The sequence below is a fragment of the Dysidea avara genome, chromosome 3, assembly GCF_963678975.1.
Source record: "Dysidea avara chromosome 3, odDysAvar1.4, whole genome shotgun sequence".
Taxonomy (NCBI): Eukaryota; Metazoa; Porifera; class Demospongiae; order Dictyoceratida; family Dysideidae; genus Dysidea; species Dysidea avara.
The window spans coordinates 24,024,227-24,046,863 of record NC_089274.1 but is presented as its reverse complement, the minus strand read 5'-3'; the positions used below and the strand labels follow the sequence as shown (position 1 = coordinate 24,046,863).

Here is a 22,637-nt window from a genome sequence, read left to right as displayed (position 1 = left end):
ATTAATATGGCTGAAATCAGCAAAGTAAATGCGTTTAAGGAATTTTATTCCAAGCTCGTGAAAGTGTTGCCAATGAACAGCATATCGTCTGATTTGTACTCCCATAATCTTCTACCCGGTGACCACAAGGCGAGGATTGAGGCATTGGATACACAGAAACAGAAAGCAGAGTACTTCCTAGATCACGTGATAAAGCCTGGAATGGAGATTGGATACACAGGACAATTTGATGAAATGTTGAGAGTAATGGAGAACAGTGATGACCCTCCAGTAAAGTTCCTAGCTGGGAAAATTAAGAAGTTCATTAGCGGTGAAGAAACAACTTCGTCACTTTTGAATGTGTCACGTGGTCGATTCGGTATTCTTCCCCTTACCACCTTGCCCACTACCGGTAATAATGTACATTGTAGATGTTTGCTGTAACTAGCTAAGTTGTTCTCAGAACTGTGGCTGTCTGTACTTGGACCAAACAAAGCTTAATTCCTTGAATCCCGTTTTTACCTCTAGTGCGTGGTTCAATAAATCATTAAAAAATTGTAAACAATCAAAAAATTGTAAATTGTACACCGAACATTTTGAAAATTTTATACAGTACTGAATTTTAACCTCAATTCTAAAATAACCTAAAAACTACTTCATGTCCTTTTCATAATTTGAGCTTGGTACCACCGATCAATTAAAAATATCTTGTCAACAACCACTGTTTCTTGTCCAATGTAAAATACATGTATTTATGTTATATACAAATAGGGCAAAAGTGCACCCATTAGAATCCATAATTTGCCCAACAAACCATGCATAAAAACAAAGCCCTTGAATTTCTCTATACAATGGCATCCAAACTTTTGTTGTAATGCTTTCATAGTGGCAGTTATTTAGCTGACTCCGCTATAATGCGAGCTCCATAAACTGTTCTATGGAGAAATTCATTACCTTAGTACGCAAGCCCCAAAAGTGTGATGTGTTGCCCTTACCCAAATTTACTAAACTTGTTCTTATTCGATGAGTTAAATCGTATTGATTAAGAATCAACCCGAACTAATAGTTTAACTGGTCATTGTACAAAGGTACATCAGGTTTTTTCACAGTACTATTTCGTACCTGGATGCATAAATTTGCCATACAAGGCTCTTTCCTTTGGTTGCTGTTCAAAATCACCAGATGCGCATTTTATCAAGGATTCTGATAAACGCAATCCCATCTCTGTAAACTGAAGTATGCAGAAGTTATGGTGCATTGTTTGAAAGACGGTGTTATTTTCTGTAGTTTTTAATTCGTAAAAAAATTAATGTACAGTACGAAGTTAATGTAAGTAAGTTAAGTATTGTAAGTTATGGTGCGTGTCAAAGTTTTTGATATGTTAACGGAAGTGCCACTTAGATCTGCATACAGTCGCGGTTTTCCACGTCATGTGTTGTATAAGCATGTGCAGTTGTTTAACAGTAGATTTTCGGTGTAATCCACACTCAAACATGCCCACACAACTCAAAAGCCACAGAAGATTAGTTACATACATTTGAAGAACTGTGCATACAGAAACAGTATCAACACATGGCACTTGCTAATTACAAGAACTTGAAAAGCCGTGATACAAGAAATTACATTGTCTTTGCTACTGATGTTATGTGCAGTTTTAGCATGCGCATGTTTGTCTGTGCATAGTTTGTGTGAAAATGGTGTAAAGCAATCTGTCACCAGTTGAGCCGTTACAATTCAAGTGATGCCACATGACAATACTATTAACCACACTTCGCTTGTTGGCAAAAACTAGTGTTAGTGATAATTAGAGTCCGCAACGTGAAATTTCGACCTCCAAGAATCAACTACCAAACCACCCACTAATGTCAGGCTAGGCCTTGTACCACTTAGAAAATGGTATGCATAATATGCTTTGATCTTTGGAGGATAATGAGGGCTTTAAAATCCAATAAGAGGCCTGCTAGCAGATTCTTAAAATGGCTAGAAACCTGCTAGTAGAAAAGACCTCAAGCATCACAAATCTCACTTTTGATCATTGATTTGCAATGCTCCTTCCAAGCACATTCAGGCTGGTAGCCTGCAGTGGGTGACCAGTCACCCAGTGGTAACCACTCTATTCATTTATAGGCATGCCTAAAAGAATTCGATTATAGGAGGGACAATCTATAACGTTGTATATACATTTGTTATGATGAACGGAGAAATCCAGAAATATCACGGAAAATTCTGTTTAGTACCCATCTGTTTCTAGAGTGTTTTAAGGCTGTTTTTGTCATCTATTAAAATATGGATGGACTTTACTAAGACCTAAATGGATAAGTTTCATTGTAGAAATGTTATTTTGTGCTACGGGTAATGTGGGTGTGGTCCATATTCGAAACCATGCCTGTTCTTTGTACTACTGTGGCACCACTGAAGGCACAACTTGTGACAACTTGTTCCCATTGTATAAATCCACACAAGCTGCTTCTTCGACACACATGCTCTGTGCACTATTGTGACGCCATAGGCACCACTAACCTGGCTCGACATTATCCATTTCCCTGCTGTGCCAGATACAAGTTAAGCTTGTGAAAAGAAGCAATGCGAGCTTCAATTTTTTCAACACTTTGACGAAAGTACGTACAGTCTTCCGTGATTATTTTAACATTGTGTGACAATTTCAGTACTACATATAACCCAATCCCACCATGACTCCACCTATATTCCCATATAAAACGCATACATTTTCTAAGTCAGTTAGAGACCATGCCCTTGGATCTTCATGCTAGGTCTCTAACCTACACTTACAAAATGCCAGATTGGTGCTATTTTTTTGTTAATGTCTTGTCATGCAAATCGGTTAATATGCTTACAAATTATGAGACTTTTGCTATATCTTCAAGGAAATTTCTTTTCAAGCTGCAATACGCACTCTCAACTTTCTTACTAAACTAAAACCATCAGTGGCTGCATTGTCTGGAGCGGTTTCCAGCTGTAGCATTGCGAAAACAAAATTTCGGACTCTTAAAAAGTTTTGATGCCGCTTGAGCACACAGCAGCGATGCCAAAGTAACCCTCCCACAGGTAAAACTGGTCTGTCACGGGTCCAACTACTACCACACCAAATATCATTGAATTCCAAAATTGTTTACCATCTGGCTAAGCTTGATGGCTGTCAAGAATCCGTCAAGAGTGCCTATTTTATCCACTTAGTACAGGAACTTTTGCAAGCCAGATGTGGTGTTACTTCTCAAAAGCTTGCTAGACCCATAGTCAGTAGCCTTCATTCATAGGGTTGGTCTGGCAGCTCTTCTAGCAACCTCAATATCCACCAAATGCCGATATTGAAGAATTTTGCCGATATCGACCAATTTACACCACATTAAAGAAATCTTACACTCTCTAAAGTCATGCTACATCCTTGTTTTGTTGCATTCATCCATAGGGTGGCTCTGATGGCTCTCTTATCGAGACCAAAATCCATCAAAATGCTGATCTCACCAATTGTTAGGAAGTTTTAAAAGTCAAATATGCTGGTCTGCCTTTCTACATTCTTGCTGGAACCTTTAATCACCTTCATTTGTGTAGGTTTCCTTGGAAATGTCAGAGCGCGCCATTTGGGTGCAACCATAATACCACTTACTGCTTATTTTATTTCACACAAGAATGATGAAGCAGAAATATTACAGAACTTAGTCTAGCTCTTAATATTGCACTCTACATGTTTACAAATGACTACCAAAATGCAAATGATTACTGAAAACCACAATCGACATTTCCATTCATGTAAAGTGCCTAAGAGTGGATATTTAGAACTAGACTAACTCTATTAATTTGAGTTCTGTAATATTTCTCTTCGTCATTCTTGCATGGAATCAATGAAATAAAATAAGCAGTAAGTGGTATTATGGTTGCATCCAATTGGATAAAATAGGCATTTTTGACAAATTTTTGACAGCCATCGAGCTCAGCCAGATGGCAAACAATGAAATTTAATGTGGTAGTAATTGGACCCATGCCAGACTAGTTTGACCTAGGAGGGTTACTTTGGCATCGCTGCTGTGTGCTCCAGCGGCATCGAAACTTTTTTAGAGTCCAAAGTTTTGTTTTCACTATGCTGCGGTTGGAAATTACGCAGCCACTAATGTTTTAGTTCAGAGTACAGTTAGTAAGAAAAGTTGAGAGTGCATATTGCAGCTTGAAAATACATCATTTCCTTGAAGATATGGCGAAAAATTTCTCATAATTTGTAAAAATATTAGCTGATTTGCACAACAAGACGTTAACGAAAAATAGCACCAATCTGGTATTTTCTAAATGGTATCTAGCCTAGCATTTGTGGGTGGTTTGATAGTTGATTGTCAGAGGTTGAAATTTCACATTGCAGACCCTATGATAGTTCTTCAAGTTAAAACACGGTCATGGTGCTACCAACATAGTGTATGTTTGAGTACTACCTACTTACCTCATTTGAGTGCTACTGACAAAGTTTGTGTTTGTAGGCTACCAATGTAGCTCATGTTTGAGTGCTACCAATGTAGCTGATGTTTGTGCTACTGATGTAGCTGCCCATCCACCTGTCTCCACTGGTTCGGGCCTAGCTATCCCCTTTTAATGTTTCCTCCTACAGGCTAAAGGCAAAATCTTTTGGAATTCACCCTGTTTAATTTGAGGTCAGCTCATCCATGAATTCCTAAAAAAGAAAGCACAACGAATCCCTGCAAAGTCAGTAATCCTACCCTAAAAGGCCCTCTGCACCTATATTCTGAGCCATCCAGGATATGTTATATTTTACTCCCTTCCTGGAGAAGCAGTAACTGGTGAATGGGGGGACTTCCGGTGGTAGGTGATAACTCATTCATCTGACTCTGACTAGACAACGTTGGACACCCTAACAGTAGAGTTGGTTCTTGATCTGACTGTATCACTGGTGCTGCCGCAGCTAGAGCACTTGGGTTAGATGGCAAACCAGTGAAAATTGCTTGGACATCCTATGGTCTCAAACTGACCATCATCACCATGGTTGGCAGAGTAACAGTAGAAGTTGATATCCTACTATATAGTCATCGGGATGTTGTTTCCACTTTAGGTAGAAATGTCATTGTTCTCCATGTGGTTGGTGGAAGGTGATAAATCAAACCTGCAGTCAGTGTGTGTGGCTAGAGCCTTAGTGACAAATCATAATGAAATGGTGCCTCTTAGAGTGGATAACACAAATTTGACTCCTGTAACTCTACACAAAGACAGCAGGGTTGCCCTTGGGAAGGACTTAATGAAACAGCTATTTGCAATACTACTGTAAGTCACCAAGTAAAGTCTGGAAATGTACATGATATAGAACTAGCTGAACCCCTGCCTGATGACATCACAAATGCAGAAAGGGAACAATTTTTAGCATTTCTTTCCTATTACTCTGATGTAGTAGCTGGCAATTCAGATGACCTAGGGAGAACAAACGTGTTACAACATCATATTAACACAGGAGTTTCACCTCCAATCTGCCAGCCAACATGGCGAGTACCGCTATCACAGCGAGACACAGTTTATCAACTTCTGCAGGAAATGCTCAAAAGAAATGTAATTTCACCATCTAAAAGTCCCTGGGCGTCTCCTGTTGTGTTGGTTAAAAAGAAAGATGGTACAATTCGTTTCTGTGTTGATTATAGAAAAGTAAATAATGTGACAACAAAAGATGTCTACCCACTCCCAAGGGTTGATGATACCCTGGACACTTTGGCAGGATCAGTCTGGTTTACAACACTAGACCTGAAAAGTGGTTACTGTCAGGTTGAGGTCACACCCGAAGATTGTGCGAAGACAGCGTTTTGCACCCAAGAGGGTCTTTATGAATTCAATGTTATGCCCTTTGGACTATCAAATGCCCCAGCCACTTTTCAGCATCTGATGGACTCTGTACTTGCAGGGCTCCAGTGGTCAACTTGCTTAGTATACCTTGATGATATTATTATTATGGGCAGGTCTTTTGATGAACATATGAAAAATTTACAGCAAGTCTTTGAACGTATAAAACAAGCTGGACTAAAATTGAACGCACAATGAGTTGAAGTTCGATTACATGAGCCAACAAATGGTGCCTTCTGCATCACATACGTAATTGGCTGGAGGCGTGTGTGATTCCTTATGTGCTAACCACAGTTAAGCCATTTACCTCCATTATACATTGAGATGATGAAATAATGGTGAAAACCTGCATGGTGTCATAATAATGATCAAATTAGGCGATGAGACATAACAATGTAGGTGGGGATCTGAAACATAAAACTAACAATAAGTGGTTTAAATATCGCAGTCCACTTAGTGTTGGCTGAGGATAATAAAGCAGTCAGCCTAATACCACAGCCACGTTCAATATTCTAATAAAACAGTCACATGTCTATATCATAGCTGTAGTTATAACAAAAAAAAATCAACTAAACAAACTAGTGTATCAATAATTTTAAAATGAAGTAAGGATCCAAGTGATAAAAACTAGATATGAATATTGGTATCCCACAGAGCTATGAAAAATCCCTACTATCTTGATTTTCCCACAGAGCTATGGGAAATCCCTACTATCTTATACCCCTACAACTTTGGCATTAAACTTTGTTTAATGCCAAAAGTAGTAGGATTTTCCACAGAGCTTGTAATACCATTATTCATCTCTTGTCTCACTAGTTCTTATTGCTTAGATCCCTACTTCATTTTTATTTTAAAGTAATGTTCACTTTGTATGAGTGTAGATTCTGAGGTAGATTCTACAATGACGAAAAACTTAAGTCACGACATGAATACATTCAAAGTCAACAACTCCAATTATTAACACTCAGGTACACATGAGTGATGAATTTAATACAATAGAGCCCAGAAACCAGTTAGGGCCACTTCAACTAAATCTTTTGCTTCTCAGGCCCTATATATGTCAGTTCAAAATATTTACATTCAACATGTGATACCTTGAAAGTAGAGATAACACCACGAACGGGTTCAAGTTACATTTTAAACTCATCAGAAAATAAGGAACACTCAATATTTCACCATATAGACAAGTGGCACAGCAATCATGGTGTAGCTTAGCTATCGTTTGACTTGCAAAATCACTATTCAACTAGCAAAATTAGTGTTTTTTACCAACCTACTTGGCTTGATAAACAAAAGATTAGTTGAAGTAGCCTAATGTGATAAATGGTAAAACAATTACTCAGGCACAGGACAGTTGCATAGCTATAATGGCTTAGGCCAAGCAGTGTAATTAGAGCAGTGGGTATATAGTACTAAATGCTCTCTATTAGAATAACATGCAATGACTGTTCTATTAGAGTATATTGTGATGACTGCTCTATTAGAGTATCTGTATCTTTCAAACTTCAAGTAGCAGAAAAGTGATCCGGCATTCCGGTCCTGGATGTCAGTATTACAGTACAGTCACACGTCAGATATGTCAGTAGTACCTAACTATCAATTGCAGTAAATGTGACCATTTGTCAATCACATCAGCTAACAGACTACAGCAACCACAATAAATGACAGCTACATCAGTGGCTCAGTACATTGTGTGTATACGTACATAATTTACATTGTATGCAACTGGTGTGTTGGTAACATCGTACAGTCACACATCATCTGTGTTGTTAGCATATGACTGCATCAGTTGTAGTAGAATTAACTGCTACATCAGCAGCACTGTATGCAGTCATATATTGTTAGCACCTGACTACATATTAGTTGTAGAAAAGGGGACAGCAGCATTGTTCCACTGTAGCTACAGTCACACATCAACTATGCTGTTAGCACCAGACTATATCACTTGCAGCAGAGGTGACAGGGTTATCAGCAATGCAGTCATACATCAACAATACCATCACCTGACTGCATCAGCTGCAGTGGACTCAACAGCAACACCAGTAGTGCTGTATAGTCACACATCAGGTATATTGTTATATTTGACTGCATCAAGTTGTAGCAGATGTGACAGTTGGCTATGTTGGTAGCAGTGTACACTCACACATCAGATATATCAACAATGGAGGTGACAGCAATTTAACGACAACAGTACAGTCAAATATTGATAACATCTGACTGCATTAGTTGCAGATATAACAGCTAGGACTGTACAGTCGATTCAATACTCCTGGCCACGTCAGCTTGACAGCTACACCGTAGACAGCTACACCGGTAGCACAATACAGCCTCTAATCAGTTATATCATTAACATCTGCACTGTTTACAGATCTGATGGCTACATTGGTAGTACAGGACTGTCACCTGACTGTATCAACCAGAGTGAGTGAGACAGCTAGGTCAGTAGCACATTATAGTCTCACATCACAGGGCCATAGCAACTGGTTTGGTTGTGTTAAGGTCAAGAGATTCAGTCATTGCAGTACTCCAATAGTGCAGTCAATCTTATTAACTAACTCTAACAAGTACAAGGAAAATTAGGCATTTTAAGTTTGATTAGAAAAAGTAGGGAAACAAGGGAGGTCACCTACACCTGCAGATATACTAGTGGACATTTAATCCCTAATTCATGGTATAGACAGAATTAGGGATTAAATGTCAACTGTTATATCTGCAGGTGTAGGCAACCTCCCTTGTTTACTTTTTTACTACGATTCCTAGTCAAACTTAAAATTCCTTATACTTGTTAGAGTTAATAAGATTGACTACCTTATTAGAGTACTGCAATGACTGAATCTCTTGACCTCAACTGGTACAACCACAAAACCAAACCAGTTGCTACGGCCCTGTGATGTGAGACTATACTGTGCTACCTGGTTTCCCTACTTTTTGATCCCTAATTGAACTTAAAATTCCTAATTTTCCTTATACTTGTTTGTTAACTTTTTTTTGCAACATTATTATGACTGGTGAACTGACATGTACCGCATCATAAGAAAGAATGGCACCAGAGGTAATGTTTTCATCTGAACACGTGCCTTAACTATCAATTACTGGCTGGAAAGTGAAGTGGCCATTACACTTCGCTTTCAGCTATATTCATCTCATTACACAGCGCTACAAAAGAAGAACAGTAGGAGAAGTGCCTCTGCTATCAATCCAGTCAGCACAAAAAATATGGACGATTTGCACACTCCAATTACTGAATTGAAGTGAAGTGGCTATTACATTTGCTTATAGCTATGTTCAGCCTGTTACACAGTGTTACAAGCGAAGAACAGTAGGAGAAGTGCCTCTGCAGTCAATCTAGGAAAATACAGATGATTCCTGTTACAAATGTAGCCAGGAAGCCATCATGCTACTGCAAATTGAATCAGAATTAACATCTTGGGCTGTCAGCAAAAAGAAATGGGACTCAGAGGAGGACAAAGGTAAGTCCATGATGAGTGCATTGTACAAACTGTGGTATGCAAAAAGGCACCTGTCAGGCTGAAGTGACGTCAAAAAGTGAAAAAATCAAGCCCTTAGCCTTCATCGAGTTACACTTGTCAGTAGAAAATTCCATTGAATAAATTTTTTTATAAAATTTTGTAGCAATCTATTGGAAGCATTTAGGGTCATACTGAAGGCACTTTTGGGCTTAGTTATACCTAACCAATACTGCCAAAACTTCAGGATGGTCTTGTGAAGCTGGTTTTTGGGTGATTTTTTTTGGCCAGAAAAACCCAAATCTCCGTGGTCCCTAATATGCAGTACTACCATACTGTATGATACCGTCCTGTATGATACAGCAGTCAGCCATAGGTTTCATTCAGTTAACCACCTTACAACCTTACAACTTGGACTGATTATTTTTTCCAAACTCAATTCAAGCTAAAAGTGCTAAAATTTTATCTTACTAGGGAGGCATGCCCCAGACCCCCTAATTGCAAAATTTCACATACTCAACATGTCCAGCCATGAGCTCAGCTCTAAGGCAGTCTTTTCTGCCTCTTCATTCACACAAATTATAAAGCTTAGGCCTACTGGCTGGCCTTGCTACAACTCTGCATCAGTTAGATCAACAGCACCCGACTGCAGTAGCTGCTACATAGAGAACACAGTTGATTACAGTAGTACATCAGTTATTGCACTTGACTGAATGACATGGCAAATACATTCGCAACTCCCTCTTAGGCAGTCAACAGCTACATTGGTAGTAAGTATACCAGATACAATCAGCTGTGGTGCAAGTACAGGACTGCGTCAACCTTCCAGCAACATCTGTCATGCACAGGGACATACAATTATAGCAACTGCACATGATGGTGTCATTGGCTTCAAATACAACAGGTACTTGTAGCACACTGCAGTCACATGCCAACAATATCAATAGTAGCATATGCCTGTATTACTTACAATTGATGTGTAAAATAAGCGACACACAAACAGCAGCTATGGTGATCACTGAGCAAAGCAATCAAGCAAGTCTGGTAGCACAACTTGGTCATGCCAGCTACATCACTGGCATACTGAAGTCACACATAAGAATGTTAAATTCAGATGTCTATACCATGACTAAAGACGTCGAATTGCTCAGGACATGGTTTTAGCAGTATCAAATTAGTGCCACATGGACAGTTCAGACTGGGTTGCTTTATTAATGTTTACTGAAACCCTTCTAGTCAACATGTATGCCAATTGAGTGACAGGTTAGCCGCATTGGACATAGGTTGCTAGTGCCTGGTGGGCAAGAACAGCCTCAACTGTCTGGATACAGGAACTCATCAGATGTGCCAAGCAAGGTTGCCAAGAGAATTTAGGAGGCCCAAGGCAAATTTACCATAATTAGCTTTTTTTTCGTTGTAAAATAATTTTCGTATGCAAAAACTTGTATGAAAAATTCTTATACAAAAATTTTTACATAAATTTTTTACATAAGATCAAACTACTCTAATAAACCAGTCATTCATGTAAATCATGCGAAAATATTATCACAAAAATGAAGTACTATAGAATGTGGGGCCGCTGTAACTGATATAGCTAGCTAGGTAACACCTTTAGTATGCAAAGCATGCCAACCTAGGAGGTCTGGGGCACGCCCCCTCCCTCACAAAATCTTTAAAGAACTAGACCATCTGAGAAAGAATATGAGTGATTTCAATAGTTTATCACAGTAAATTTATTAATGTTTATTTGACTGTTATATTAGGATAACTGCTCTTAATTTATATCTCGAGCTAGAATTTTATCCAAATACATACCACCTAGGACAGTTTTAAACATTGAATTTTACAGTTTGTTAAGAGTAGCTATTGTAACTGATAATTTTTCTGACTGTTGTATTAGGGTGACTGTTCTATTAGAGTATCTCAACGTTGATGAAAAAGTCACAGTGCTCTATCTCTATATAAGCGCCTTATAAGATATATTACAAGTAATGGTTTGCTGCCTCTGGAAATTTACCCATTGCTATGGATCTAATTGAACTTGCTGACTAATCTATTATTGGCCCGTGGCACATCAGGTAGGTCATTACTTCACTACACATGACTATAATATGCACTGCTAAGATCCAACAGGCCATGTAACCACTAAAACGTCGCATTTGCACTTGCTCCTCAGTATTGCAGCCACAAGCTGCACACCAGCAGTCATGACAGCTATAAATTAATAAACTATATAATTATTATACGGCTACAGATAATGGCCTGGACTACAACACACTGGTATTATATGTACACCTATAGCGGTATTAGCTCAAGTCAGAACTCTGACCATCAATCTTGGATCAAACAAAGGCTACCAGACATATCACTGTATGCATTATGTAGTAAAGTAGCTATTAACAAAGTTGGGGAGATCTGACAGCCGACCGCATGCTCACCAGACCAAGGCATGACTCTGACACAAAAACACTTGCTTACCATTTTTTGAAATAATTGTGTGCCTTACACAGGTCTATGCTGGCCAGCCATTAACTATAACTGCAGCTACTAACCGTGCTTCTGGCATACATCAGCAAGGGTTTGAATGTACCAATATGGAAGTGGTGGCCAGGTCAGCTGTGAGTAGCAGACATACTTGCTATCACTTAACACTGCCTATCAAAGATGACAAGACCTTATCTGGGAAACAGGCAAACCAAGCTTCAAACAAGATGGTCACCCTTGCAAGTTTTTAAATTATTCCAACTAGCCACTTAAGGCCGACCCCCTGCTACCCCACTATGGGCTTTCTTTGGGCTATGAAACTCTCCCCTAGATAGGCTCGAGTTAGCTACAGTGGCCAAGAATTCTACATTGAGCCATACAGACTACAACAAAGGTTCGAATACATAATAGCAGCTACACACCTGTCACCAACCTGCACTGAGAGGAAATCATGTGACACCGGATCACATGATACAATGACCTGACTACTTGCCAAAAGATTAAAATTAATACCGCCAACAACCACAAAATGTGATTCTTATAATTCGAGCGTGAATCGGATGGCTGCAGGTTTGAGGTTACCTAGGTCCAGTCATGGATTTTTTCTCCTTTCTCCAACTTTTCAAGCACACCTTCTGTAGCTTAAGTCTTTGAGCAGGCTGTAGGACCAGGTGTCCTACAGACCTTCAGCACTTGTGCTGTAAAGTATTAACAAATAAATAAATAATTATAAGTCTGTGCTAAATGAATATAGTATTTTTTTAAATGAAGTAGGGATCTACGCAACAAAAAGTAGTGAAACAAGAGCTGAATGATGGTATTACAGCATAGCTCAGTGCCTACTTTGGCATTGAGCAAAATATTTGTCATAGCTAATGTACCAAAGTAGGGACTTTCCCACTGAGCTATGCTGTAATACCATCATTCAGCTCTTGTTTCACTACTTTTTGTTGCATAGATCCCTACTTCACTTTTAAATTAACAATTAAAAAAAAAATTTTTTTTGTTGTAGCACAACTAACTACAATGTAACTTGTGACTGTTGTATTAGAGTGACTGTTGTATTAGAGTATATCTCGAGTCAGCCAAGAGGTGTGCAGCTAGCTAGACCAATAAAGGATGAGGTCATCTTGTTTACTGTTAAGTAAACAGCTAGATTGGTTAAGAGATATGGTCTTCGTACTCTATCGCTATTAGTCCACCTAGATCTTTAATTGATGGGCGTGGTCGCAACCTATCGCGAATGGGATCCCAATCGCTAACTTACTGATATCTAGCTAGTTTATCTCTTATAGTAGCGCCGGGACTGAAGCGCTTCTGAAATCCAGCTCTGAAATAATCTGTGGCGTTTATATTATGTTGCTGAAAGAAAGTGTTGATACGGAAAATTAGTGCCTCGATATGGATTTGTTGGATGAAGAAGAAGACAAGCAGCCTGATTGAAGATGAAAGAAAGAAAAGGCGCAGAGGGCCTACACTCGTCGGAACCCCAAAAGGCATATCCCACTGGTGAGTTTGTTATTGTGGCATAAAATGATGGCCATGCTCTGCTTCGTTTGACCTCTATCCTTGCAACTGTGGTCAGTGGGGCAGTCAGTGTGCAGTGAGACTAAAATATTCAAGTTTTTAAAAATTTTATATCCGGCCACCTGTAAGTGTTTTGTTGTATTTAATGCTGTTTTATTTATTATATGGACTAGTACTATATCGTAAAGGTGATTTTCGTGGCGTAAAATGTCCCTAGGATGATTTTAAAAGTGGAATTTTGGGCGGTGCACTAAAGTTTCACGCAATCCCTACTTGAACAGTACTACCGTACCGTCTGATATAGAAGTTATAAACTAACTTGCATCATTAAGCATAATGGAAGTGAGGCTAGATGGGCTGAAGGCTTAACCCCAATGGAGGTTGACTTCTAAGATCAGCAGGATGGTATTTAAATACTCTAATAGAGCACTCAGCTAACTCTAATAAAACAGTCAAGTGCATTTAAGATTGTAATGAATAATGATAATGAGTCACCCACCCACATTGGTTAGGCTAACTTTCTGATCTGAAACATAAAATTAACAAGTGGCCTTAAGGGGGGTGCCTTGTTTTTCACCATGCTACCAAGAAGAAGCATGTATTTAATCACTATAAGTACAACTACATCATAACGAGGCATGTCCCTTGAACATTAATGGTCCGCGGTACTAAATCGTAAATGACCATGTCGCTTGATTGTTATAGCTTGTATAAGGTCGTAAAAGTTTAATGCCCTTAATTTAAGGTGGAAAACTTCTACAATTGATAGGCCTGGTTCAGCACATACTGAATAAAATCACTCCTGAAAATACCCACTCCCAATAATATTGTCTTTGGTTTATCCGTTCACTTTGAAAATCTGATGTGATTATTAGTGTCATCACCACATCTCATATCTATTATGCCCAGGTTGTGTTTGTGTTACTAGTAATTATAAAATTACTTGGGAGAGTGTTGGGGCCATTAATTTTCAGTTGTAGTATCTTAAAATGAAGTAAGGGAGGATCAAAATAATAGGACTTGAGTTATATGCACTATTAAAAGTAGTATAAGTACGAAAAGTGCATTATTGGCCAAGTGACTTAGTTGTTAAATGGTGAAGTACTTAGCCTATCAGTCCTCACTTAGCATGAGTTGGCCTGGGTTCAAATCCTAAGTTGGTCAAGTTTCTTTATCTAAGGGTTTTTGCACCACTTGTTTAGTTATTTGGTGGTTAATTTTTGTTTTTTTTCCTGTGATATGCAGTGAAAAAACAGACAAGTTTGGATAAAAACCTTTTGTGAACAGTCATAAGTACTAACAAATAAAAGGATTGCATTGTTGAAAGCATATGAATTGTAGTAATTTAGCACAGCCATAGTGATCATCCTACATACTCTTTATACTGTAATGTATATCAGTTCAACTTTGAAGTATCAGCTGCGTATATGGTATCGGTTCATTAGGAAACCTGTATCGGAAATAAACAATAAATATCGGATATCGGTATCGGGATATCCTGAACTAAATCTTTCTGGATATCCTACAGATAGTGACATCATCATTTACTGTAAAAACATGACATAAGTGACTGGGTCTGAGAAAACAGATCTTATCGCCCATGATAACAGATTTGATTTTTCACCAAGAACACAAAGCTACTATCAAATCTCACAATCAAATCAGCTAGACTTGAGTGGTCTGTTTTTGCTGGCTGCTTTTCCCAAGCACAGTGGTGATCCGTACAAGCTGTAAGGGGCCCTAATAGAGCTCTGGCCAGCCTAGGTATAGCCATGGTGTTGAATAAAGACCCGTGCTGTAAATGTCCTTTCATTTTAGCCAGTTTTGGTACCTGAATGGCCCATAACTTGGCCTAATTCATCCCTACACTTTCCTCTTTAATTTTCTTTAAACGACCTTTTTCCCTCCAGCCTCTGCCATCCACCCCTTTTGGAGCTCACCTGATACTGTCAATATCGAGTTAAAACCTATCTAACATGGCAGGAAACTTAGTTGTTGGCTACTTGTACAGTGGAAGCATGCTCTTGAAGGTGGGGAATTGGTGTAAAACATGAAATTTGGTACACGTAACTTCAATCATTGGTGAGCTACAACACACTAAATACTTAAAACCAGCGTTTCTCAATACTTTTTAATAGGTGATAAGATCAGTTTTCCCTCATATTTTGTCATGAACCTGTTTGCTATTTATAGTCGTAATTTAGATCAGAAGCAAACATAGCATTTGTACAATGATTGGGATTGTAAGTGCAACAGCTTTGTATCAAAAAAATCATCTTAAATATTATTATTAATTATTAGGAACTATCCTGATGGCTTCAATTTATAATCCAGATATTGAATTATTATCCAGATATCTGGATAATATGGATATATCTGTTTCATCCCTAACTGCTATAAAGTCAACTTTCCTGGGTGCAAATTCAAGTTGATATGATAAACATCGACTATAAAGTACAGCATTTAAAGTACTGTTATAACTTATGATAACCACTAGACTTTACTGTTATAGTCTCTCAACTTTGCTTACTCATTTTGTGCGACATTTTAAGTACAGTGTTTTATACAAGTTATACAGCTAGTGTGTTTTAAAATACACATACATTTAAAAAAAATGTGATTTTGAGAATAGGGATTGGATTTTATATAGGCTTTGCGTATAGCGTATGACAGCATTCTCTTAACACACTCACTACACTCAAATCACTTGTCTTGCCAGCACAACACTGCCGAAAAGATGTGTGGCATTGATAGTTTTTGTTGGTTAGTATGTATGTATGTATTACATTAAATACTTTCCAAATAGCATCCCAAATGAGAGGTCGATCTGTGGTCAAGTTTCTAAAAGGTCTGAACATAAATTCAGCTTATTCCAAGATGTTATCAAATATTGAAAGTATTTTGGAAACAACAAATTTTAAGCAGTTACGTCGAGCTTGTATTAGAGAAATTCATGCAATGGGAAGCACACTCCCTAAAAGTTTAGTACACAAAATACAACCAACTGAATCACTGGATGATATGTTGGATGTGCTTGCTAAGTCTCCATATTGGAACTGGTTTGACACAAGACTTCTACAGGCTCTTGTGAGTGCATCAGGATCACCTGAGGCTGAAGAATGGTTTGAGGCCTTCAAAGAAATTTTTTATGTGGAAAAGATTATTAAATTCATTCCTTATGTGAGCATTATACCATTTAAACAATCTACAGATTTGGTTGAGAAATTTGACAAAGATCCTAAAGATTTGACTATTTCAGAATTGCTACAACACAAGTACAAGTTAGAGCATGAACTGTTGGACATAGATGAAGGAGAATTAGTGTTATGTTGTATTAAATCAGGTTGTGTTGAACTGACATGGCAGGTACCACAAGAACTGGTTTACCAAGCATATAGTTCATTGAAGAGGAAACATGATGAGTTGCCATCATTAGCAGTCACGTCTCTGGTTTGTGAAGATGCAGATGAATTTGCAGGTCTTCCCTTTTTGTGGCATGGACAAGAGGTAGGGGAGGTTGGTCCTATTGAGCCATTACCAGAACATGTTAGACAGGAACCATACTCTTTACCACAAGGACTTCAGTGGGTCACACTAAGCGCTAGCATTATTGATGAGATAGTGGAGTTTTCAATGACACATGGACCATGCATAGACTCTTGTGCAATTCTTTATGCCATAACACATCCTCACACAAGGAGTGATTGGCAGTTTGGTATCAAAACAATGAATGGTACACTAGTAGGTGCGGTGTTGGCTTATCCAGTTCATATGGATATTGGAGGTAAATCAGTAAGGTGCGTGTATTCAAACATATGGCATCATAATAAATACCACAACAAATGAATATTGTATATACTGACAAAAGAGCTTCAGAAAAGAACTAATATATGTAGCATCAATCAATTCATTTGTATAGGTGACCATGCTTTACTCAAACATGCAGTTGTCATGACTGATTGGTATTATCACATATGCAATCCCAGAAATAATTATCAACTCCCCAACCCCCCCAGGACACCTGGTTGGAGGAAAATGACATCAGAAGATGTTCCTAGTGCATTAGCTCTTGTCAACAAGTATTCATCACAGTTTGAGATCAGACAAGTCTTTACTAGTGAAGAAGAATTTTCTCATCATTTTCTGTGTCCAGCTGTACCAAATTATGCTTTTGCTTATGTAGTAGAGAGTGAGACTAATGGCATTAGTGACCTTGTTGCTTATCACCTTTGTAGTGAAGAAGACTACTTATATGCTAGTATCGTTGCAGTAGTATCAACACATTCTCAAACTAAACAACTAATAATCGATGCAATAGTATGTGCCAGAGACAATGGTGCTGAATATATACAAATATTCCAGTATAACACAAAGACTGATACTTTACAATCCCTAGATTTTATACACATTAAACCACAATCTTTTTCCAGCTATTTAATATACATCTACAATTATAAATATCCCGTTATTCCTGAAGCTAATTTTTTTTATTTGGTGTAATTAGATTATTCAGTAGCTAACTACTTCAATATTTGAAACAATGGACAGACATATACCCATGCGCACTCAACATATTCATGTGCCATTAATACTGTATTTTATATATAATTGCACAATGTAATCAATAATGTGTACATGTGCATATATGTAGCCTATTTTTAATGTTAAAAATTCAGCCAAAATTTATTATTCGCATCATTCAAATGCTCAGTATAAATAAATGTTTCTTAACCAAGTGAGCATCTTGCAATTGTGATCAACCTAAAGACTAATATATGTACTACGGTGGTACATGTCTTTAAGGACCCTCCAAATTAAGAACAAAAACACAATAGTAAACCTCCATAAGGACGAACATTTTGGTCCGAACAAATCTGGAGTTTATCTCTGTAAAAATGGGTTTACTTCGACATATGTTATCAAATTGAAGTATATGTTCAAGTTTGCAGTATTGCCACATGTAAGCTAAGTAAGGACAACTCTAAACATTTTATTGTCCAGCAGATGAGATTATGTACCCAGGCTTTTGAAGACCACACCCTTCTTTTACAGCTTGGCTTTTTTGTGGATTTCACTTCTTTAACTAACCGGCCTATATATAGCTGACTTTCGGGTTTGATTTTTCCACACTTATTCTTATCTGTACAGACACACAATGATGACAGAAAACTGTATTGTATATTATTATTGCATGTTTTATTTATTATTATTAATAATTATAGTCTAAATAGTCTAATAAAACACAATTTTTTTTTACTTCTATAGATCACACATATATAATGTTCTACCTGTACAACAACCCAGAATTTCTATTGGCAGATCTATGAACTTATAAATGTTTACTAATACACAGAATTTGACAGTAATCAGATGTGGTTGGTGGGCAGGAAGCAGAAAAATTATTATTTGGAGTAGACTTAGCTGTGTATCTACCTGTTAGTGACCCATCTTCAGCAAGTTAACTATCTATGCATGCAGTTAATTATTACAGTAGATCTTGCTGAAATGTATTTGTGTAGTCTCACATAGCCAGACCACTTTTTCTTTGTGTTAGGTCAGGAAGAACGTTTTTTTTCCCGACCCAATACAAAAGAAGGAAAAGTGGTCTATGCGAGACTTATGTTTATGCTGATCCATTTTTAAACTGATCAACTGGGTTTAAAATGGGCATGTACACAGTTTATTTTAGCCAATTTAGGGAGGGAGGTGGCACCTTGGAAACAACTTTCTTCCTCCTAAAATTTAGGATTTCGGTATGCTGTTATGTATGAGATAGCTATTTTCGAATTTTCTGCCATTTGGCTAAAGATTCATTCTCATGATGCCATGCCATATACTGATAGGTTGATCTCTCAAATACAGCAAATTCAATGTTTATGGCGGATTGTACATGTGTTTGGATCAGGTCAGGTCTAGTGTGCAGGTGTACAGGAATATGTACATTCTGCAGTGCAGCCCCAAGCCACTGATTGATGAAAACTAAAACCATATTCCATTATGAATGTTCTATTATACAGTACAATAGTACTGTATAGTAGGGACCACAAAGGTTTGGAAAAATCACCCAAAAACCAGCCTCACTTATATCCTTGATGATGATAAAACAGTATTGGTTGAGTAAAACTAAGCCTAAACAAGCCTTCAGATTGCTTTCAACAAGTTGCTATGAATTTTTTTTGAAGTTACTAATATTGACTGACTGAGTAACTGACTGATGCCTTCAGACAAGCGTAACTCAATAACGGCTAAGACTACGGGATTGATTTTTTCACTGTTCGACATTGCTTCAGCCAGATACGTGCCTTTTGGCATACCACAATATGTACAATGCATTCTTAATGGACTTTCCAGTGTCCTCCTTTGTGTTTCATTCATCTTTTCTGACATCGATTTGGTGGTAGCGTGTAACAGGATTTCTATTGTCACTGTACCAGACTTTACTTTTTCCCGCCCACACACAAAAGAAAAGGTAGTGGTCTGGCTACACGAGAATAAAAGGAAGACACTGGTAAGTCCATGAAGAATGCATTGTACGTACTGCGGTATGCCAAAAGGCATCTCTTGGGCTGAAGTGACATCAAACAGTGAAAAAATCAAGCCCGTAGCCTTTATTAGAGATATCATTCTAATGGGTAAAAATGTATGGAGCAATCCCAGTTGTTGAATATTTTCCCTATAAACAATAAAATATGCTGTCTCTACTTTAAAATTTTGTTTTATCCCACTAATACCTGTACAAAGCACGTTTGTGGTTAATTAACCCCTGGGCCTGCAAGCTAGTATTTTACCAGAAATGTATGGTAAAATATGGTTATTGGGTGATGTAGTTTCGTAGACTACACCTACTCCTTTGTGGTCCCTACTATTATACAGTACTATTGTACTGTATGATAGAAATCATCTTTATTCTTTTTATTTGGGTGATCTTGTGATTCTTGCACAACTGGACCACAACTTCATCTACAGCGTGCTATTGCATTTCTTGGATAAGTATTTGCTTATAGAAATTTATTTTGCTTTGAGGTTCCACCCATGAACTTTGGCACAGTTATGACTGCTATGATGGCATTATCATTTTGGAAAACTTTCTGGAAACAATCTCTGATGGCATCTTCTACAGTACCAGCAAGCCTAATCAGTGGTTATTGATGAAAGATCAGGTTGAAGAGCTACCATTTTCTTGGTAATAGTTTCTAAGGTTGCATGCCAAGACAGTACCAACAGTTATCTTTCCCTTGCAAAATGTCTAAACTTCTTGACAAAGCTTTTAAAAAAAAAACAATACTCCTTCAAAAACTACTCACTGAAACAACAGAACTCCAATTTGGTACAGAGCTCATTTAATTCCACTAAAGAATTCTCTTTAACTCCAACTGTACTACATCATAGCAAGAGTTCCACCAGGTGGCAGTGGGCACAATCAGCTTTCTCTTGGTTACTTCTTGCACAGTATCTGAAGCTACTGTTGATCTACTCGCCTTATTCCGTAAGACAGAGCTCTTACCAAATGAGTTGTCTTTGATGTAGTAGAAGATGAAAGGAATTTGTCAACATCTTTACTGGCTACCAGATTAAGTGTGTGCAGTGTCGAGGCAAGTCATACTGCAGATAAATCATAATCAATGTTAGTTTCTTCTGGGCCCAATGATAGTAGGCCACATCTTCTCCTTCTTCCTCAACATATTATTCAGTAGTACAAATATAGCAGGATCTGAGAACACCATGCATAAACCTTTACAAAGTCGGATCGATTATCTGTGATTGTAGCACATACTTTTCCAGCTAAGCTATAGCTTGTTCTATTTTGCAATCTAGAACATCATAAGTGTGCCTTCTTGTCATCCTTGTAATGTCTTTATGCCATTTTAATGTGTGCATGTGCATCTATCCAGTGGACATGCAGTCATCCCTAAATAGCTCCTGTGATGAGCTGCCCACACATCAACAGCCATACCTTGACTGGATGTTTTGTTGCTCTTGATCAAGGCAGGTATACCTGCAGACATGATTCAGTCTTACAGGTACTCGTTCATGGGCTCCAACAGCCAACATTTTAAAACTCTACACTGACCTTCCAGGCTATTTTGCTATTGTCTGCCCTCCTAGCACCATTCCAACCAATCTTTCTCACCTTAGCAGGCCTGGCTTGGTAATAATTCCATCTGTTTGTTCGAACTACAAATACCCAGCAACATATTTTGGCTGCTAGAGCTTGGAAGGAAGATCGATATAGCTGTTTACAATGTGACCTTTAGCTTTCTGGTTTAACTGTTGATCTTACTTCATCAAGATTGGACTTTTAGGCCATTTTATGCCAGACACAATTGCCCAATTGTCAAGTGACAAAGAAAAGCTATATTAAGAAACCTGTTTGAACAAGCTGCTCACATTGATGTCTCCAGGATTTTAATTCTAGGGCCTCCCAAGACTGGGATTTATCAAACTGAACTTTTCTGTATGCTATAATTATTATGGAAAGCTACAGCTGCCCATTGAACTCGTGGTGCTGTTTGAGTGTCTGACCTTGTCACCTTGATGTAGCCAAGTCATTGCGATAATTATAATTAGACATGCACAGCTTTGAATATTGACATAACTACAGCTATACTGGTACATCATTGTTGTGCTGGTTCAGATGGATGGGAGGCTGTAAAGTGGCAATATATCCTATACTTTTGAGACTGCATGAGGCTGTACTATTGGTTGATGCAACCAATGTCTTAACATTGTCAATTGTTAGGTTATCCTCCATAATATTCAAGTGCCAATATCCAGTTCTTTCCTAAACTTTTGTCACTCTGTAAATGATCATTAAACCAAGAGGGAATTAGTTACCTCCTTCAGAGGGGATGAGATCATAGAAGTCAATCGAGTGTAGTAGTGCTGTCCCTTGTGCAAAAATGCTAGTTGTTCAATTTGTCTATATATGGGAGACTTCACAATTGGGAGATGTCTTATAGGTTCACATTCATTAAATTTTGCTGAAAAAGTTCAATTCTTGCATGCATGATGTATTGTAGTCTGGCGACACCAGGTTAGGTGTAGTGGGCTATTCTTGTCAGTGCTTTGACCCGTCACATGCAATGTATATAGCTAAAAGTTATGGGCCAGAATCGTAACTTGTAATTACTATATAGCTTCTGACAGGAAAAGGGAAAACCCATTACTAAGACCATTATCAGATGAGAAAGTGTGAGTGCAAAAACAAACAAAAAAATGAACATGTGAAGTACTCAGACAACATGTAACTACTAAAAAGACTTACAATTGTAGGGCTATAGCTAGTGGGCATGGCAAGGAAAAAATGTATGAGTGTGTGTGTGTGTGTGTGTGTGT

The 22,637-nt window shown here is 38.0% G+C and overlaps 1 protein-coding gene and 1 long non-coding RNA gene across 3 annotated transcripts in view; both read left to right on the top strand.

Annotated features, from left to right (window-relative positions):
- The window catches only part of LOC136250391 (uncharacterized), a 110,734-nt gene that overhangs the window by 4,018 nt on the left and 84,079 nt on the right, over positions 1–22,637 (top strand). The gene's annotated exons all lie outside the window — the stretch shown is intronic.
- On the top strand, positions 6–18,695 carry LOC136251858 (uncharacterized). 2 transcript variants are annotated; one of them, XR_010699230.1, is made up of 2 exons: positions 6–391; positions 18,567–18,695. XR_010699230.1 is itself a non-coding variant. In XM_066044258.1 (2 exons), the coding sequence occupies exons 1-2, from the start codon at positions 7–9 to the stop codon at positions 17,145–17,147; spliced, it is 1,425 nt and encodes a 474-aa protein (XP_065900330.1). In that variant the 5' UTR covers position 6; the 3' UTR covers positions 17,148–17,254. The 2 variants fall into 2 exon arrangements, 1 of the variants encoding a protein (XP_065900330.1); XM_066044258.1 differs by lacking the exon at positions 18,567–18,695 and adding an exon at positions 16,108–17,254.